Genomic DNA, 21,130 nt, shown 5'->3' on the forward strand with positions numbered 1-21,130 from the left:
CGCGTACCACCTTACACCCCAAAATAGCGTTCACCTCGTAATCGTCCGTAGACGAACCCGATGTCCCGGCAAATGACTCGGAAAACCGGGACATGTATACGGGTTTCAAGAGGGACACATGAAAGGTGTCGGTGATACCCAAGCGTGGAGGAAGAGCCAGGCGGTAGACCACAGGATTAACCTGTTCGAGAACCTTGAAGGGACCTAAGTAGCGAGGAGCAAACTTAGTGGACTCAACTCGCAGCCTGATGTTACGGGCGGAGAGCCACACCAAGTCGCCAGGAGCAAAGGTCGGAGCGGGACGCCGATGAACATCGGCGGAGGACCTCATTCTCTCCTTGGAAGCCCGAATGGCATCCTGAGTGCGATCCCAAATGTCCCGTGCCTCCACAGCCCAGTCTGCCACCCTGGAATCGGCGGAAGACACGGGCATGGGCACAGGTACCCGCGGATGCTGACCATAGTTAAGGAGGAAAGGAGTCTGTCCAGTGGAGTCAGCTACAGCATTGTTAAGAGCAAACTCCGCCCACGGTAGCAAAGATGCCCAGTCATCTTGCTTAGCAGAGACAAAATGTCGCAGATATGTGACCAAGGTCTGGTTGGCTCTCTCCACCAACCCATTCGTCTCGGGATTATATGCCGAAGAGAGATTCAACTCGATACTGAGAAGGCGACAAAGCTCTCTCCAGAACCGAGACGCAAACTGGGGACCCCGGTCACTGACAATTTTGTCTGGCATACCGTGAAGACGGAAGATGTGTTTAACAAACAATGCTGCCAAGGCCCGTGCAGAAGGTAGCCGAGGAAGCGGCACCAAATGCACCATTTTAGAAAAATGGTCGGTGATAACCCAAATGACAGTACAGCCACGTGACTTGGGCAAACCCACCACAAAGTCCATCCCGACCATCTCCCAGGGCCTGTCTGCCACAGGCAGAGGGTATAACAACCCAGCTGGCCGTTGACGGAGAGACTTATTTTTGGCACAAGAGACACATGCCCGAACGTAGTCTCCTACGTCACGAACCATATGTGGCCACCAATACATTCTCGCCAACAACTCAGATGTCCTCTTTGCCCCAAAGTGTCCACCCACTCTGGACGAATGAGCCCACGAGAGAACCTCCGGACGCAAATTGATGGGAACAAAAGTCTTGCCCGGAGGCACAGACTCAAGCGAAGGGACAATGAGCCGAGGCTCGTCCTCCTCCTCCACAGTTGACACCAGGGAGCGAGAGAGAGCGTCAGCACAAATGTTCTTCTCCCCGGCGAGATAATGTAGAGTGAAGTGGAACTGGGAGAAAAACAAGGACCATCTGGCCTGACGAGAATTCAGCCGCTGGGCTGTCTGTAAATAGACCAAATTCTTGTGGTCCGTGAAGACTTGGAATGGGAACTGAGCACCCTCCAAGAGATGTCTCCATTCCGAAAAGGCCAACTTCATTGCCAGCAGCTCCCTATCCCCGATGGAGTAATTTCTCTCCGCTGGTGAGAAGGTCTTTGAGAAGAAGAAGCATGGGTGCTTCCGACCTTGAGCATCCTTTTGATAGAGGACTGCTCCTGCACCAACGGATGAGGCATCCACCTCCATTAGGAATGGCTTATCCACATCGGGACGATGTAAGATGGGAGCGCTAGCAAAGTGGGACTTAATAGAAGTGAAGGCCTTGGAGACCTCTTCGGACCACAATTTAGGATTCGCTCCCTTCTTGGTGAGGGATACCAAGGGAGCTACCAGGGTTGAGAAGTGGGGGATGAACTGACGATAGTAATTTATGAACCCCATAAAGCGCTGCACCGCTTTCAGAGAATGGGGTTCCTGCCAGTCCATCACTGCCTGTAGTTTGGCAGGATCCATAGCCAATCCCTGGGCCGAGATGATGTAGCCCAGGAAAGGTAAAGACTCCTGCTCAAACATACACTTCTCCAACTTGGCATAGAGGGAGTTTGCCCGTAGGAGGTCGAAGACTTTGCAAACATCTCTCCGGTGGGAGTCAATATCTGGAGAGTAGATGAGAATATCATCCAGATAGACTACGACCGAGGTGGAAAGCATATCCCGGAAGATATCGTTCACAAAGTCTTGGAAAACGGCTGGGGCATTACAGAGCCCGAAGGGCATCACCAGATATTCATAGTGCCCATCCCTGGTGTTAAAGGCCGTCTTCCATTCGTCCCCCTCACGGATGCGAATCAGGTTGTAAGCACCCCGCAGATCTAATTTAGTAAATACCCTTGCTCCCCGAAGTCTATCGAATAACTCAGATATCAAGGGCAAAGGATACTTATTCTTAACGGTGATGGCGTTAAGACCCCTGTAGTCTATGCATGGGCGCAATTCCCCATTCTTCTTCTGCACGAAGAAGAACCCTGCCCCAGCGGGTGACACTGACTTCCTAATGAATCCTCTTGCCAGATTTTCCTGGATGTACTGTGACATTGCCTCCGTCTCCGGGAGAGATAGCGGATAAACTCGACCCCGGGGAGGCTCAGCACCAGGCAAGAGATCAATAGGACAGTCATAGGGGCGATGAGGCGGAAGGACCTCCGCCGCCTTTTTGGAGAACACGTCTGCATAAGACCAATACTGCTTGGGGAGAGAGGATAGATCTGCGGGTACCTCAGTAGTAGCAACCTGAACGCACTCCCTCTGACACCTACCCCCACAAGATTCACCCCAACCTAGAATTCTGCCTGAGGACCACTCGATATGAGGAGAGTGGTACCGTAGCCAAGGTATTCCCAACAGGACCTCATCAATTCCTTCCGGAATGATGAGCAGAGAAATTATCTCCTGATGAGATGGCGACATGGACAGAGTAAAAGGGATGGTCTGGTGTGTTATCTGTGAGGGCAATGTCGACCCATTCACCACTCGCACCGTTACTGGTTGAGCAAGCATTACCAGGGGTATTGCGTGACGTTGGGCGAAGGCAGAAGACATAAAATTGCCCTCCGCCCCAGAATCCACGCATAGCTCTACCGAGTGGGAGAATGAGCCAATAGTAATTGTCCCCTTAAAGGACAACTTAGAGGCAAACGTCGCCGTGTCTAGTGTACCTCCACCTACTACCACTAGACGCTGACGTTTCCTCGACCGCTGAGGACATCTGGTGGCTAGATGTCCTGACTGCTGGCAAACATGACAGACCCTGAGTGCACAAGCGGTCCGGGACTTAGATCCTGCTTGTGACACTTCCCTGGCCTCATGTGGCTCAGGAACCAGAGGTTTGGCGAAAGTAGGAGCCAGCCGAAACCTCTGCCTACACTGGGCTCGCTCTAACCTCCGCTCGTTAAAACGGAGGTCAATTCGAGTGGAGACAGTTATTAACTCCTCCAGTGTGGCAGGAATCTCCCTAGTGGCCAGAGCGTCCTTTACGTGGTCAGCCAAGCCCCTCCAAAATATGGGGATAAGAGCTTTATCCGACCAATCCAGCTCAGATGCTAAGGTGCGGAATTGGACGGCAAAATGACTGACCAAGGACTCACCCTGAGTTAATGCCAGCAATTGGAGCGCAGTATCATGGGTGACTTGAGGTCCTAAAAAGACCTGTTTCAGAGCGCTCAGAAACAGCGGAGCACTCTGCACCACATGATCGCCACGCTCCCACAGCGGCGTAGCCCATTCCAACGCCCTGTCCGACAATAGAGACAGAATAAATCCCACCTTAGCCCGCTCTGTGGGAAAACGTGCAGCCAGGAGCTCGAGGTGAATAGAGCACTGACTCACAAATCCCCTACAAAACTTGCTATCACCAGAAAATTTTTCTGGCAGCGGGAGGCGAGATAATGTCGGAACAGGGGTGGCAATGGACATAGTAGCTGCAGCCACGCTGGCAGCCTGTACAGCTACTGCAGTAACATCCACAGCTGAAGTCGCGCTCTCGAGAGCCGCCAACCTACCCTCCAGCTGCTGGATATACCGCAGAGATTGCTTTTTGTCTGTCATCACTAGCCAGACCCTGGCGCTAGTGTAATGTTAGGACTGGCGGAACGCACCAAGAGAGATGATAAAGATGCGTTCGCAGTCCGGGGTCCACCGTGCAGGTGAAACCTGCTGCTAGGAAATGACAGACTATATGGCGGTATCCAAAAGTATACACGCGTGGGTTAAACCTCACCCAGCGTGAAGAAAGCGATCCTGTTGCGTCACAGGACCGCGGTACCGCACATAGAGCGCGAGCAAGTGGTCAGCGAACTAAACCCCAACAGGGATTGTAGTCCGATTAGACCCTTGCTGGCACTACACCGCTACTGGGTGTGAAAGGAAATATATAATTATAGCACCGAAGTGCGAACTGTGCCGTGCTGGTAGGTACCACTAAGCACCCAGACGTGGGTCAGGAAGCGCACACTGGCGCGTGGCACCGCACTGGCGGTCACAGCAATAGACGCTGATACGTGTGTGACACGTTGAGTGATTAGTCGGGCGCTAGACAGCAGCCATACACCATACACGAACAGTCATACAATAGGGTAGGGGTATTTAATGAACGACTTGCACTCACAACAAACACACGTATTCAATTGTACACTAGCGCATGGCCGTGCGGTCATGCGCAGTTTATATAGTTGCAGGACAGGAAGTGGCCACAGAAACTTTGCCCTTCCAAGACCTGCCAAGAGGACCAATAGAATGCGCTGCAGAGTCTGAGCACATGACCCTCGATCTCCAACGGGAGATCTTGCCCTGGGCATGCTCAGTGTGCGCAGACAAGGACTTAGTCCCAGAGAAGTCCACTCGCTGCTGACCAGCACTGACTTTAATGGCAGGAGCTGAAGAAGCAGCAGTAACTCTCTGAACAGAGTGAGACCGAGCAAGACGCTGGGACCGACGTCTCTGCTGAGCAGGCTCCACTGCGGCTGGATAGGAATGGGGGACCGCAGCGGAGACGGCTCGAGATTCCCCCTGTGCAGAAGCGGGAACTCGAGACCTAACACAGTCTTAAGGGGCTTCATCATAAAAAAGAATTTTGCAGAATGTACAGAGATTGGACTGTGATAAAGTGATTTTCTCTGATGACGCCTCCTTCACACTGTTTAAAGTGAACCTGTCACCCCCTAGGGCCTATTAGAGTAAAAGAGCCACCTTCAGCAGCACTAAGGCGGCATTCTGTGAAGGTGGCTCTTATGTTTATTATCCCTAGGAATGCAGAAATACATAATTTAATAAATTTCCCGCCATACCTCCACAGTGAACACATCATAACACACTGCGGGGCGGGATCTGGGGCCTCCACTACACGCAGATGCGATATCCTTACATCACCTGATGTAAGTTCCCCGGCAGTGCACACGGCGCATGCCCGAGATCTGATTGCAGAGCGCAGGCGCCAGTGACGTCATGAGAAAGAGAGGAGGTGGTGCCAGAAGGCCAGAGGGGGAAGGTGGACAGCTGCGAGGCAGTTGAGTCAGGGGGAGAAAACATACCTCCCTGGCTCAATAGAAGTATGCTGGGAAATTCATAAAACTCATTATTTCAGCGCTCCTAGAGAAAATAAACATAAGAGCCACCTTCACAGAATGCAGCCTTAGTGCTGCTCAAGGTGGCTCTTTTACTTTAATAGGCCCTAGGGGGTGACAGGTTCCCTTTAAGACATGTGGCAGAATGATTCTCCAGAGGAGAAAAGATGAGACCATTCATGTGTGGGGGCTTTTCATTAATGGAGGGGGCTCACTCACAATTTTGTCTAAGACCAATGCCATGAATAAAACATGGGATTTACAGCAAACCTGTCAGCTGTTTTGGCCGCTATAGGATGCGGCCACTGCCTTTCAGGGCTTATTTACAGCATTCAATAATGCTGTAGATAAGCCCCCAATCTGACCTTCAAGATAAAAAAAAATATTTTTATTATACTCCCACGGGGGTGGTCCAATCCGAGGTGTGTTGCAGGTCCTGACCCTGCGCCTCCCATCTTCTTGTGACGCTGCCCTCCTGCTTGCTTCATGGTCCCCAGCATTGTGCTCCTGCGCAAGTGTACTTATCTGCCCTGTTGAGGGCAGAGCAAAGTACTGCAGTACGTAGGCGCCAGGAAAGGTCAGAGAGGCCCAGCACCTGCGCACTACAGGAATTTACTCTGCTCTCAACAGGGCAGATAAGTACACCTGCGCAGGAGCACAATCCTGGGGAGCGATGAGGCAACAGAAGGCATCGCAAGAAGATGGGAGGTGCCAGACCCGGACCTGCGACACCCATCAGACCAGACCGCACCGCCCTGGTGAGTATAATATAACTTATTTTTCTTTTCTTGCAGGTTGAATCAGCGGCCTATCTACAGCATTATAGAGTGCTTTGAATAAGCCCTGAAAGGCAGTGGCCTCATATTATAGCGGTCAAAACAGCTGACAGGTTCCCTTTAAAGATCCACCAAGAGTAACTTCTCCCAAAGACCCAGGAGCAATTTGGTGATGAGCAATGCTCTTTCCAAGATGGTGGAGACCATGTCACAAGGAAAAAGTGATAACTAAGTGGCTCGGTGAGCAAAAATTGATATTTTGAGTCAATGGTGATATATCCTAAAATGTATATCCCACTAAAAACCTGTGGTCAATCCTCAAAAATCAGAAGGACAAACAAAAACTCAGAAAGTGTGATAAACCCCAAGCACTGATTAAACGAGAATGGGTTCCTACCAGTCAAGATATAGCCCAGAAACTGATATGCCAGGGGTAATGGCAAAAGTCTTGGAGAATAAGGGTCAACAGGGTCTTTGCATAAACCTTTGGCAACGACTGAACACTAATCTCCTAGATTAAATACTGTAACTACTTTATCTTTTTACATATCTATACATTTCCCTTTTCTGTAGATGATAGATCAAGGGTTAATTCTACATGAAGGCTCCTACTTCCGTGACCTCTGGAACATCTTGGATTTTGTGGTAGTGTTGGGAGCCCTGGTGGCTTTTGCTTTGGCGTAAGTATTTAAACCCATCCCTAGCTGTGGCTGCGATAGACCCAAAATGCCAGTCCAGAGCCTCATCCGGTGCCTTCTCTCACTTTCTATCCCCCATTTCTCCTCTTTTCTTGGAATGCACAGGAATGTCTTGGGGTAAATATAAGCTTAAGTTGTGACGCGTTAACCATTTAATGTCAACATACAACATTATAGATGGACATTGTAAGGTGTTGTGTTTCTGTTCTGTCATTGTAAAGCTAGGAAGCACAAATTTCCACTAAGTTAAAAGCTATGCAATGGTTCAAAGCTGAAAAACCGTCTTCAGATTTTCTCTGCAGACAATAGTACGTTGTCCGCTTTCCGTCCTTCCCGCGTGGCAGCGGGAATGTGCTCTCCATCATTGCTTTGTGTCTGATGTAAATGTTTCTGGCAGTCCCCATCTCTGGATTCATCGTAAGAGGAGAACTCATTTCATTCCTTCCTTTCCGTTGTTTATCTTTTATTTGCCTCGCATCTCCTAGGACTAACAAAGGCCGGGACATCAAAACAATTAAGTCTCTGCGTGTTCTTCGAGTGCTCCGACCGCTCAAAACCATCAAGCGACTCCCGAAGTTGAAGGTAACAAGAAACACAGAGCGTCAACATTGAGGAATTACTTAGCAAAGTCATGCAGCTTCAAAGCCGTCCAGAGCGCGTGCCCTAAGATAGATTACTATAAATTGGGAATCTTAGCCAGTGATAGTTGGACTGCAAGATTTGTAAACTGAGATACTAAAAATCCAGCCTGTACAAAAGACTACTACAAGTACAGGGGTGTTTTTACAGAAGTGTTCTTCCTTATATCCTAGCAAGATGAGCACAGCTACTGAAATTTTAAGTCGATAGATTCGCTTGAAATCAACTGAGATTGCATATGCATTAAATATATTAAATATATTTGGTGCCAATAAAATCTGCTGGGAAGGATGTAAAATTAATCCCCATAATCCCCATATCTGTCCTACTACCGGTTGTCCGATAGGCTCATGTGTCTTCTTTCTTCTTTCATTTGCTTTCTTTTTTCCACGTCTCTGGTGCCGTCATTCTTTAGAATGCCCACTAGTTGCACATGGGTCTCCAACCCCTGTCCCAACCCAGTTCTGCCTACCATTTCATCAGAGCTTGCCAAAAGCGTGAGACCACCAAAAGTCACAAAATTTTAGCTTAACCTTGTGTTCCGCCAACATATTGTGAATTTTTATGCCAGAATGTTTATTTAAAAGAGCAGACCTCTTAGTAAACCAGTAGAATCTGTCAAGTGGCAAGCTCGTCTGTGCATCTCGCCACAAATCTTACTCCGGTCCCAGACGTAGACTCCGATGAGCAGCCATATTGACTTTCAGTTGTCATTTCCAGGTCCAAATATAATTAAGAAATAGGCTAATAGAGCAGTGAGTGATAGAGGAAAAGGCAATGGCTTATATTATTGCACCTTGCATGTATGATGGGATTCACTTGCATGTAACAGACAGATAATATCTAGACTTTAGTGGTGCTTCATGTGAGTTTTCCTTTACAACTGACATTGTGATCTTCTCCCCAGGCAGTGTTTGATTGTGTGGTTAACTCTTTGAAGAATGTCTTTAATATCCTCATCGTGTACAAACTCTTCATGTTTATATTCGCCGTCATCGCTGTTCAACTCTTCAAGGGCAAGTTCTTCTACTGCACAGACAGCTCGAAGGACACCGAGAAAGAATGCGTGTACGTCGAGAGAATTAATGTGTCTCTAGGGATCTTTTCCTTCTCCTTAATGCGACCAAAAATGCACAAGGAAATTCATATACATAATTCACACATCGATGGATCATTCCATTACTGTCTGTCTGCTGTGTATCATGGCAGGGACAGACCACACACCCCATTCATGATGCAAAGGACCATAAGCAACAGATTTCTATTTCTACTTAACATTATGGAAAAACAGAGTTTTGCACATTACATGCCTGATACTAGATGTGGAAACGGCATAAACGACTTCAAATTTAGATGACCCCATGGTGCAAATTTGATTTGAAACATATACAAATTTCTAACTTATCAGCATGAAGGTTCTTGCCCATCGTAAAACCTCATGTCACACACAGCACACACAGCACATCAAGACCCTTTGCACTCAGACGTCCATTATTGGGCACTTTAAGGCGCTGTGCTTTCTCTCAGGGATAATGCTCTGAGAATTCCAAAGTAATAAGGCTTGGAACAAAATGTATAAAATCAGAGGCACGGAGCTGCACTATTAGCCTATAGCAAGCTGAAAGCGCAGGGTTGTGGATCTGTATGGAGCAATAGTACAACAGTATGTATGAGGCTTAGAAGAAACGCATCTTTAGTTTTAGTTATGGAAGATGTACAGTGGGGCAAAAAAGTATTTAGTCAGTCAGCAATAGTGCAAGTTCCACCACTTAAAAAGATGAGAGGCGTCTGTAATTTACATCATAGGTAGACCTCAACTATGGGAGACAAACTGAGAAAAAAAAATCCAGAAAATCACATTGTCTGTTTTTTTAACATTTTATTTGCATATTATGGTGGAAAATAAGTATTTGGTCAGAAACAAAATTTCATTTCAATACTTTGTAATATATCCTTTGTTGGCAATGACAGAGGTCAAACGTTTTCTGTAAGTCTTCACAAGGTTGCCACACACTGTTGTTTGTATGTTGGCCCATTCCTCCATGCAGATCTCCTCTAGAGCAGTGATGTTTTTGGCTTTTCGCTTGGCAACACGGACTTTCAACTCCCTCCAAAGGTTTTCTATAGGGTTGAGATCTGGAGACTGGCTAGGCCACTCCAGGACCTTGAAATGCTTCTTACGAAGCCACTCCTTCGTTGCCCTGGCGGTGTGCTTTGGATCATTGTCATGTTGAAAGACCCAGCCACGTTTCATCTTCAATGCCCTTGCTGATGGAAGGAGGTTTGCACTCAAAATCTCACGATACATGGCCCCATTCATTCTTTCATGTACCCAGATCAGTCGTCCTGGCACCTTTGCAGAGAAACAGCCCCAAAGCATGATGTTTCCACCACCATGCTTTACAGTAGGTATGGTGTTTGATGGATGCAACTCAGTATTCTTTTTCCTCCAAACACGACAAGTTGTGTTTCTACCAAACAGTTCCAGTTTGGTTTCATCAGACCATAGGACATTCTCCCAAAACTCCTCTGGATCATCCAAATGCTCTCTAGCAAACTTCAGACGGGCCCGGACATGTACTGGCTTAAGCAGTTGGACACGTCTGGCACTGCAGGATCTGAGTCCATGGTGGCGTAGTGTGTTACTTATGGTAGGCCTTGTTACATTGGTCCCAGCTCTCTGCAGTTCATTCACTAGGTCCCCCCGCGTGGTTCTGGGATTTTTGCTCACCGTTCTTGTGATCATTCTGACCCCACGGGGTGGGATTTTGCGTGGAGCCCCAGATCGAGGGAGATTATCAGTGGTCTTGTATGTCTTCCATTTTCTAATTATTGCTCCCACTGTTGATTTCTTCACGCCAAGCTGGTTGGCTATTGCAGATTCAGTCTTCCCAGCCTGGTGCAGGGCTACAATTTTGTTTCTGGTGTCCTTTGACAGCTCTTTGGTCTTCACCATAGTGGAGTTTGGAGTCAGACTGTTTGAGGGTGTGCACAGGTGTCTTTTTATACTGATAACAAGTTTAAACAGGTGCCATTACTACAGGTAATGAGTGAAGGAAAGAGGAGACTCTTAAAGAAGAAGTTACAGGTCTGTGAGAGCCAGAAATCTTGATTGTTTGTTTCTGACCAAATACTTATTTTCCACCATAATATGCAAATAAATTGTTAAAAAAAACAGACAATGTGATTTTCTGGATTTTTTTTCTCAGTTTGTCTCCCATAGTTGAGGTCTACCTATGATGTAAATTACAGACGCCTCTCATCTTTTTAAGTGGTGGAACTTGCACTATTGCTGACTGACTAAATACTTTTTTGCCCCACTGTATATATATATATATATATATATATTGTAGAGGTTTGTACTCACTCAGATGCTCTTGACGTAGGCACAGGAGGCGGTTTTCGTGCCAAGTCCAGGCGAGTTTATTTAACTTCATGAACCGCTCCGGGTTGCAAAAGAAAGCAGAGCCTTTTCCGGCACAAAGTGAAACAAACTGAAAACAAATAGTCCATATGGTAGTTGCAGGTCCGCCAGCTCAGATCAGTGCCTTTAACAACACACACTGGAGGTCTCCTCACCTCCAGCCACAGACACTGAATGAGAGACTCGGCCTCCATTTTATCTGCAAAACCACACCCCTGAGGTTGGGATATGCGAGAGGTAATTCCCACCGATCTTTTATGACCGCTCGTAAAACCCGACCCTGGAATGGCCAAATAACTCTCTCAGCACTATAGATACTGGAACATACTTTTGAGCTCACATCACTGCATCTAACAGCCGTGATGACACATATCTTCCCTCAAGGACTTGTCCGGCGGTGCAGTAATGCGGTTGCATAACTGTGCACATCCTTAAACTAATACTTTTTTGAAGTACCCTTTGAGTTTGTGACAGCATTCAGTCTTGTATGGTAGGAGTCTTTCAGCATGGTACATCTAGAATTGGCGATCTTTGCCAACTCTTCCTTGCAGTAGTGCTCCAAATCTGTCATTGTTTGGGTATCTCCTGTATACAGTGACCTTTTCCGGTCACCCAGAGATTTGCAATTGGAGTCAGGTCTGGACTATGGTTAGGCCATTCCAAAAATTCAAAAGCTCTGATCTTTCACTGGCAAAGTCAATCTTTTCTTGGCATGGAGGTTGCTTAGGTTTGTTGGCATTCTGAAATGTGAAATGCCTTCTGTTTTTTTAGCAGAGGTCTGAAGTTTTTGTGGCAAAATTAACTGATATTATTGAAACTATTAAGAACTCTCTCCACCTTGACTAAAGTCCCAGCTGCTTAAACTACACCCCAAAGCATAATGATATCTCCACCATGCTTGACTCAATGTATGGTATTCTGTTGGTGATGCACGGTTTTAGCTTTGCACCAAACATAGCCTTTGGCATAATGATCAAACGGGTCAACCTTGGTCTTCTCAGACCATAAAACATTTTCCCCACATGGTTTTGGCAGACTTGATATAGGTATTTAAAAAATAACCTGGATTGGATGTTTTTCTTTGTAAGAAAAGGCTTCCATCTTGCCATCGCACCCCACAGGACAGATATATGAAGAATACAGAAGGTTGTTGTCACATTCACAATCAGTACTCGCCAGAAATTCAAGCAGCTACTTTAATGCCACCATAGGCCTCTCAGCAGTCTCTCTGACCAATCGTCTCTGTCCAAAACTCTGTACAGGAAGTACATGCCAATTGTTTGTTTCATTTATGCTCTAGAGGAAGTTACATAGATCATGAAAAAAACAAGATGGCAGTAAGGGACAGAGAGTGGAAGAGACACGAATTCCACTATGACAACATCATATGGGCGCTGCTTACACTCTTCACTGTGTCTACTGGAGAGGGTTGGCCTCAGTGAGTATTTTTTTATCCAAGATCAATATGAATATTTCCGACTTATGAAGAACCACGCTTCTAAGAAACATGCTTTGTTCTTCTTGTCACCAGAGTTCTGCAGCATTCTGTGGATGTGACTGAAGAAGATCGGGGCCCAAGTCGGAGCAACCGAATGGAGATGTCCATTTTCTATGTTGTCTACTTTGTAGTCTTCCCCTTCTTTTTCGTCAATATATTTGTGGCTCTTATTATCATCACCTTTCAGGAACAAGGAGACAAGATGATGGAGGAATGTCGGCTCGAAAAGAATGAGGTGAGGCTTGTATTGAGGATTTTAGGGGACCTTAACACTAGGACTACTGGTATAATCATTTTGACTACTTACTTGCAGTAGTTCTAGTTGGGGTCACGAGTCCAGAAGTCCTAGTGTTAATGCATTTTTAGCAACGTTACTTTTTAGATTATGATTTATAGAGGGAATGGGTTAGGACAGCTAACCCTGAATGATAACTTTCCTTCACATGGAGGAAATCTAGTTTTCATACTTTTTCCCAGAGGACATTACCTGGCCTATAAGTATCCGCTATGCCACCTGGCAGTCTCCTCCAGGACAATAGGTGCTCACATTGCATTGAATCCCGTTCTTTTACATTTTATTTTAAATGATTAAATTTCCAAAATATAGAAGAGTCGGCGACTACATATACTAATCCTTTCTTTTAATTAATGTAATGTCATAATTCAAAAAGGGCTCAGACGTAAGGGGATATTTTCATCTTTCAGAGTTAGGAAAGCTTCTTTGTCTTCACAAAAAAAGTGCTTCCTATTCATCAACTATTTTTAGAAATGTCATGAGCTTCCAAATTAAGCAATTGGATGTATCACTGTCTATAAAAATGTATTATATTGTATCTATTGCATATTGTGACTATCAACAATCTGGTCACCTTGTTTGAGATTGGCAGTAAATAAGTGCTATTTTTTTTTTTAAAAAAGATGATATATTGTACTTCTAGCTCGCGGTTTTATGGTACATGTTTATGGTCTGATTGTTTTAATATAAAAAAAGACCTAAAAAATAATATTTTTTAGATCTTTTTTGTTTATGGTTTTTCAGTTATTTAAGACTCTTTGCCATCGTTTTGGTTTTCAGATTGTCTTAATATATAAAGCTTTAACTTTCCCAGATATGCTGTAAGCAAAAGCCTAACCAGATGCAGTCACCCCTTATAGTGCACAGCATGTTGGGAAGATGTTTATCTGAATATAACCATTGTCTTTTCATTTGGTCTTCTAGACAATTTCAAGATGTTTCTTATTTCTCCTTCCTTTTCCCTCCTTAAATTAGTATAAAGCTTTAAAAATTGTATTTTCTTTTCTATGTTAGTATTAAAAATCAGATTCGGTTGTAGCCTATTGTTAAAGAGTAACCGTCTTTTTAATTTTAATTTAATAAATCAATACTAGATATGAAAATAAGAAACTGTGTAATATATCTTATCAGAGAAATCTGCTTCTTTCTCCTTCTGGATTGATCATGAACTTTCAAAATTCTCAAATCCCAGGTAAAAATCTGTGTTTAGCAAAGACAGATTTTTTCCCCATCCATTCTGATATAGGAGATGATGGTCCGTGCTGATAAGGGTCTATGTTTGTAGCTCCTCCCTTTTCCTTTCTCCCCTCTACATAGATTCTTATCAGCACCAACTGCTGTCTCCTATCTCAGTAATGGGACAGTGTGTCTTCACTGAATACAGATTTTACCTAGGAATTGAAAAATTTGATAATGACTGATCAATTCTGGTACAGAAAGAAGAAGAAATAACTTGAACCTGACAAAAATAATAATAAATAAAAAATCTATGAAAATGAAGAAATGAAAGTCAGACATTGCTTTTTAACCATATTTCCACAGAATTTTTAGAAAAAAAAACCTCATGAAATAGGCCTGGACAGAAATGATGGTTCCCTTAACTTAATATTTTGTTGCACAACCTTTTGAAGCAATCACTGCAATCAAACGTAACTGTCAATGAGACTTCTGCACCTCTCGACAGGTATTTTGGCCCACTCCTCAAGAGCAAACTGCTCCAGTTGCCTTGTGTTTGAAGGCTGCCTTTTCCAGACGGCATTTCAGCTCTTTCCAAAGATGCTCAATAGGATTTAGGTCAGGGCTCATAGAAGGCCACTTCAGAATAGTCCAATGTTTTCCTCTTAGCCATTCTTGGGTGTTTTTAGCTGTGTGTTTTGGGTCATTATCCTGTTGCAAGACCCATGACCTGCGACTGAGACCAAGCTTTCTGACACTGGGCAGCACATTTCTCTCTACAATCCCATGATACTCTTGAGATTTCATTGTACTCTGCAAAGATTCTAGACACCCTGTGCCAGATGCAGCAAAGCAGCCCCAGAACATAACATAAGCCTCCTCCATGCTTCACAGTAGGGACAGTGTTCTTTTCTTGATATGCTTTATTTTTTCGTCTGTGAACATAGAGCTGATGTGACTTGCAAAAATTCTCCATTTTTTTTCTCATCTGTCCATAAGACATTCTCCCAGAAGCTTTGTGGCTTGTCAACATGTAGTTTGCCAAATTCCAGTTGGCTTTTTTATGATTTGTTTTCAACAATGATGTCCTCCTTGGTCGTCTCCCATGAAATCCACTTTGGCTCATACAACAACGGATGGTGCGATCTGACACTGATGATCCTTGAGCTTGGAATTCACCTTTAACCTGTTTAGAAGTTTTTCTGGGCTCTTTTGTTACCATTCGTATTATCCGTCTCTTTGATTTGTCATCAATAGTGTTGAGCATTCCGATACCGCAAGTATCGGGTATCGGCCGATACTTGCGCTATCGGAATTCCGATACCGAGATCCGATATTTTTGTGATATCGGGTATCGGTATCGGAAGTGTAAAATAAAGAATTAAAATAAAAAATATTGTTATATTCACCTCTCCGGCGGCCCCTGGACATCTGCGCGAGGAACCGGCGTCCGGCACGGCTTCTTTCTTCCAAATGCGCGCCTTTAGGACCTGTGGTATGACGTCCCGGCTTCTGATTGGTCGCGTGCCGCCCATGTGACCGCCACGCGACCAATCAGAAGCCGCGACGTCATTCCTCAGCTAAAGTCCTAGAATGAGCGCCTTTTAGGACCTGAGGAATGACGTCGCGGCTTCTGATTGGTCGCGTGGCGGTCACATGGGCGGCACGCGACCAATCAGAAGCCGGGACGTCATTCCACAGGTCCTAAAGGCGCGCATTTTGAAGAAAGAAGCCGTGCCGGACGCCGGATCCTCCCGCTGATGTCCAGGGGCCGCCGGAGAGGTGAATATAACAATATTTTTTATTTTAATTCTTTATTTTACACTTTAATATGGATCCCAGGGCCTGAAGGAGAGTTTCCTCTCCTTGAGACCCTGGGATCCATGAGGATACATTCCGATACTTGATGTCCCATTGACTTGTATTGGTATCGGATATCGGTATCGGCGATATCCGATATTTTTCGGGTATCGGCCGATACTATCCGATACCGATACTTTCAAGTATCGGACGGTATCGCTCAACACTAGTCATCAATTTTCCTCCTGCGGCCACATCCAGGGAAGTTGGCAACAGTCCCATGGACCTTAAATTTCTGAATAATATGTGCAACTGTAGGAACATCAAGCTGCTTAGAGATGGTCTTATAACTTTTACCTTTAACAGGTTTGTCTATAATTTTCTTTCTAACCTCCTGAGAAAGCTCTTTCCTTTACTTTCTCTAGTCCATGTTGAGTGTGATACCCACTATGTCACCAAACAGCACAGTGAGTATCTGTAGCCCTATATACAGTCCCACTCACTGATTCCAAGATTGTAGACACCTGTGATGCTAGTTAGTGGACACACCGCGATTTAACATGTCCCTTTTGTCACATTATTTTGAGGGGTACCATCATTTCTGTCCATGCCTATTTCATGAGTTTTTTTTTTAATTCTGTGGAAACATGGTTGAAAAGCAATGTCTGATTTTCATTTGTTCATTTTCATTGATTTTTTATTTATTATTACTTTTGTCAGATTCAAGTTATTTCTGTGACCATTGCGCGTTTTTCTGTCATTAAACGAGGGGTACCAACAATTTTGAACACGTGTGTATCAGATAATGATATTCAGGTTTGTCCCATTTGTTCTATTAACAGCTATTCAATAACAATTTACAATACATTGATTAAAGAGTAGCCGTCATTTTAATTTCTATTTCATAAATCAATAGTACACATGAAAATAATCAACTTTCTAATGTATCTTATCAGAGAAATCTGCTTCTTTTTCTGCCAGAATTGATCAGTCATTACCAAAATTTTCAATTCCTAGGTAAAATCTGGGTTTTTCTGTCATTAAACGAGGGGTACCAACAATTTTTGACCATGTGTGTACATAGTGCAGGGCAATAAGAGGTGTCCTGCATCAGTCCCTTAAAGGTTTTGTCCAATAGTACTTAATCAATTCAACCTGCTCTTTTGGCGGTAAAGAAGCTGCTTTAAAAAAGCAGGTGTTGCTATGTTTTTTGCTTTTTTTTGTTGCTTTTTTCATGCTGATACAGTTTATTGCCTGTTGTTCCTGAGATTTCTACACCAAAAATGCAAAAAAAAAACCCCAGATATCTGCTTTTTTTCTGGTTTTTTTTATTTTACTCACTGTGTTCTGTGGGTGAAAAAACGCTGCAAAAACACTGAAAAAAGTGAAATGCTGCAGTTTTTAAAAACCTAGCAGTTTTCCAAATCAGTCAGGAAAAAAAAACAATGTGTGTACATGAGATTTTTGAGATCTCATAGCTTTTGCTGGTACTATAAAAAGCATCTTTTAATTTACATAAAAAAACCCAGTAAAAATGCAACTCGTTAACATAACCAAACTCCGCTCTCTCTTAAGAGTGACATTACTTACGCTCTTTGGGTGCAGCTTATCAGTATTCCATCAGGAAGGACATCCAATCTGAAAAAATAATAAAGTCTGCAGCTGATGAGCGTCCGCTCATTTACTGCAGCCTCTACAGGACACAAGTCACACCACTTTCTGGAAATAGCGGCACTTGCATAGCTGGAACGGCGTCGCTGCAAAAGGTGATTATCCACTATTTTTATTTTAATTAGGGACCTGAATTGATTATGCTACAGTTTTTTCAGTAGTGGACAACCCGTTTAATCTCTGAAATTCACAGACATTGAGGGGGTGCTGCAAGACACTCTGCTAGCGATGAGCATATCAATTTCAAGCAAATCAAATTCACTTTGAATTTTGAAAAACTTTTTTACAATTCGCATCAGGTGAATCAAGCAAAATCGTAGCTGGCCGATAATCATTTTGCTGGATTTTAAAGGGCTAGATAGAAGTAAAAAGAATTAAAACAAATATTAGTAACCCCAACCTAGCTCTAATCAGCCCTCTTGTACTCTTCTAAGTGGCTCCATGCCTCTTCCACCTTCACAGCGGTCTTCAGCACCTCTGACCCTGTGAAGGCCTGGCAAGATCATGATGTGCATCGGCCAGTGACCTCATGATGTCACAAGGCTTATTCAACACCAGAGGTATCAAATACTACATTCAACACCAGAGATATCGAAGACTACATTCAACACCAGAGATATTGAAGACTATATTCAACACCAGACATTTTAAAGACTACATTCAACACCAGAGATATTGAAGACTACATTCAACACCAGTGGTATCGAAGACTACATTCAACACCAGTGGTATCGAAGACTACATTCAGCACCAGACATATCGAAGACTACATTTAACACCAGAGGTATCAAAGACTACATTGAACACCAGACATATCGAAGACCACATTTAACACCAGAGATATTGAAGATTACATTCAACTCCAGAGATCTCGAAGACTACATTCAACACCAGAGATATCAAAGACTACATTCAACACCAGACATATCGAAGACTACATTCAACACCAGAGGTATCAAAGACAACATTCAACACCAGACATATCGAAGACTACATTCAACACCAGACATATCGAAGACTACATTCAACACCAGACATATTGAAGACTACATTCAACACCAGACATATCGAAGACAACATTCAACACAAGTCTTATCAAAGACTGCAGTCAACACCAGAGGTATCAAAGACTACATTCAACACCAGAGATATCAAAGGCTACATTCAACACCAGAGATATCAAAGGCTACATTCAACACCAGACACATCGAAGACTACATTCCACCCTAGACATATCAAAGACTACATTCAACACCAGAGATATCGAAGACTACATTCAACACCTGTGAATATTGAAGAAATCAGGAGAGGACTGAAGGATGGGTGGGGAGCTGCTAGGAGGGACAAAGGGGTCGATGAGAAATGAGTATAATTTAAAAAAAAACATTTGTTATGTTGTAGGATCTGGAGAGAATAAAAAGTACATTTGATTCTCACTTATTAAATTTGATTTTAATTAAATAAATTAATGTATAAAATTTTCCAGCCAAATTTGAGCAAATCTACCAAATTCGAATTTGGGTAGATTCGCTAATGTCTATTTGTAGCTTTTCAGGTTTTCCCAAAGTTCCCTTAATTATTATCATAGATGTTTTGCTATTTTAGTGGAAGAATTATATTAGAATTACCCTTTCCAAATTACTTTGCTTTTTGATATTGACCAATGTCGGAGCTTTATATATGGTCAAATGAGTAAATAATTCTTTATTTTTTCTGTATGTTGAGAAATGTATGTCCTTGTTTCGTAGAGAGCCTGCATAGACTTTGCTATAAGTGCCAAGCCTCTCACCCGCTACATGCCGCAGAATCGTCATACCTTCCAGTACCGCGTGTGGCACTTTGTAGTCTCCCCGTCATTCGAGTACACCATTATGGCCATGATTGCCCTAAACACTGTGGTGCTTATGATGAAGGTAAGAATGGGAATTAAGTTACTTTCGGGAACTGATCACATTAAATGACTAGGACCATGTATTATTGTAACGTTTACCATGAAACATGCCTTACAGGATATATTTTTCTTTTTTTCTTTCAGTATTACTCAGCTCCATACACTTATGAACTCGCTTTGAAGTATTTGAACATTGCCTTCACTATGCTATTTTCTCTCGAGTGCATCCTGAAAATCATTGCATTTGGATTCCTGGTACATAACAATTACTTGTCTATTGTTCCTTAATATGTGTCCCTGGATACGAGGCTTATTGTTACAGCTGAGACTTATATTCTACATACAATAAGTTATTTTGTGTAAAGCAAGATGTTTTTTGTTTTGTCACAGAACTATTTCAGAGACACCTGGAATATTTTTGACTTTATTACCGTAATCGGCAGCATCACGGAGATTATTCTTACAGACAGTAAGGTGAGAAATGACTGGGGTCTGCTATTATTATCTATCATCTGATGTTTCACATCTTTTAAAGTTATAAGGGGGTGTCTGGTAAATGGGCGTTATCGCCTAGCCACAGGATAAGTGATAATTTATAGTTCAGTGGCATTCCGACCTCTGGGATTGCTAAATTCATTCTGTATGAGACTGATGAGTGTTGCGCTTATACACTGTGTGCAGAATTATTAGGCAAGTTGTATTTTGATCACGATACTTTTTATACATGTTGTCCTACTCGAAGCTGTTCAGGCTTGAGAGCCAACTACCAATTAAGTAAATCAGGTGATGAGCATCTCTGTAATGAGTAGGGGTGTTTTCTAATGACATCAAAACCCTATATAAGGTGTGCTTAATTATTAGGCAGCTTCCTTTCCTTTGGCAACATGGGTCAGAAGAGAGATTTGACGGGCTCTGAAAGTCCAAAATTGTGAATTGTCTTGCAGGGGAATGCAGCAGTCTTGAAATTGTCAAACTTTTGAAGCGTGATCACCGAACAATCAAGCGTTTCATGGCAAATAGCCAACAGGGTCTCAAGAGGCGTGTTGTTCAAAAAAAGGCGCAAAATAACTGCCCATGAATTGAGGAAAATCAAGCGTGAAGCTGCCAAGATGCAATTTGCCACCATTTTTGCCATATTTCAGAGATGCAACGTTACTGGAGTAACAAAAAGCACAAGGTGTGCGATACTCAGGGACATGGCCAAGGTAAGGAAGGCTGAAAAACGACCACCTTTGAACCAGAAGCATAAGATAAAACACCAAGACTGGGCCAAGAAATATCTTAAGACTGACTTTTCAAAGGTTTTATGGATTGATGAAATGAGAGTGACTCTTGGTGGGCCGGATGGATGGGCCAGAGGCTGGATCAGTAAAGGGAAGAGAGCTCCTCTCCGACTCAGACGCCAGCAAGGTGGAGGTGGGGTGCTGGTATGAGCTGGTATCATCAAAGAAGAACTTGTGGGACCTTTTCGGGTTGAGGATGGAGTAATGCTCAACTCCCAGACCTTCTGCCAGTTTCTGGAAGACAACTTCTTCAAGTAGTGTATCATAATGACAGGAGGAACAACTGAGCATCGATGAACAATTTCAATAAACTTTATTCAAAGGTTAAAAAATACCGTATAATTTCAAATAAGTATATCATAAAGTAACATAGACAAAGATGAAAATCAAGGAAATGCTGAAGACATAGCCCCCATACCCCTACTCCCCCACCCTGAAATAACTACCCTGCTTACCCCCTCCCCCCCCTATTTTTTTCCTCTTTCCCACCTGGGAAATGTAGAGGAGGGAAGAAAA

General features: G+C 43.7%; 1 protein-coding gene across 1 annotated transcript in view; it reads left to right on the forward strand.

The window, feature by feature from the left end:
- Nucleotides 1-21,130, forward strand: part of CACNA1E (calcium voltage-gated channel subunit alpha1 E) — a 782,868-nt gene that overhangs the window by 699,301 nt on the left and 62,437 nt on the right. Inside the window, exons 26-34 of the mRNA XM_069737731.1 lie at nucleotides 6,813-6,919; nucleotides 7,043-7,054; nucleotides 7,423-7,519; nucleotides 8,484-8,644; nucleotides 12,301-12,438; nucleotides 12,532-12,733; nucleotides 19,189-19,353; nucleotides 19,476-19,586; nucleotides 19,722-19,805. Of these exons, the coding sequence (XP_069593832.1) occupies nucleotides 6,813-6,919; nucleotides 7,043-7,054; nucleotides 7,423-7,519; nucleotides 8,484-8,644; nucleotides 12,301-12,438; nucleotides 12,532-12,733; nucleotides 19,189-19,353; nucleotides 19,476-19,586; nucleotides 19,722-19,805 (1,077 nt within the window). The remainder of the gene's footprint in view (nucleotides 1-6,812; nucleotides 6,920-7,042; nucleotides 7,055-7,422; nucleotides 7,520-8,483; nucleotides 8,645-12,300; nucleotides 12,439-12,531; nucleotides 12,734-19,188; nucleotides 19,354-19,475; nucleotides 19,587-19,721; nucleotides 19,806-21,130) is intronic.

The sequence above is a fragment of the Ranitomeya imitator genome, chromosome 8 (assembly GCF_032444005.1).
Source record: "Ranitomeya imitator isolate aRanImi1 chromosome 8, aRanImi1.pri, whole genome shotgun sequence".
Lineage (NCBI taxonomy): Eukaryota > Metazoa > Chordata > Amphibia > Anura > Dendrobatidae > Ranitomeya > Ranitomeya imitator.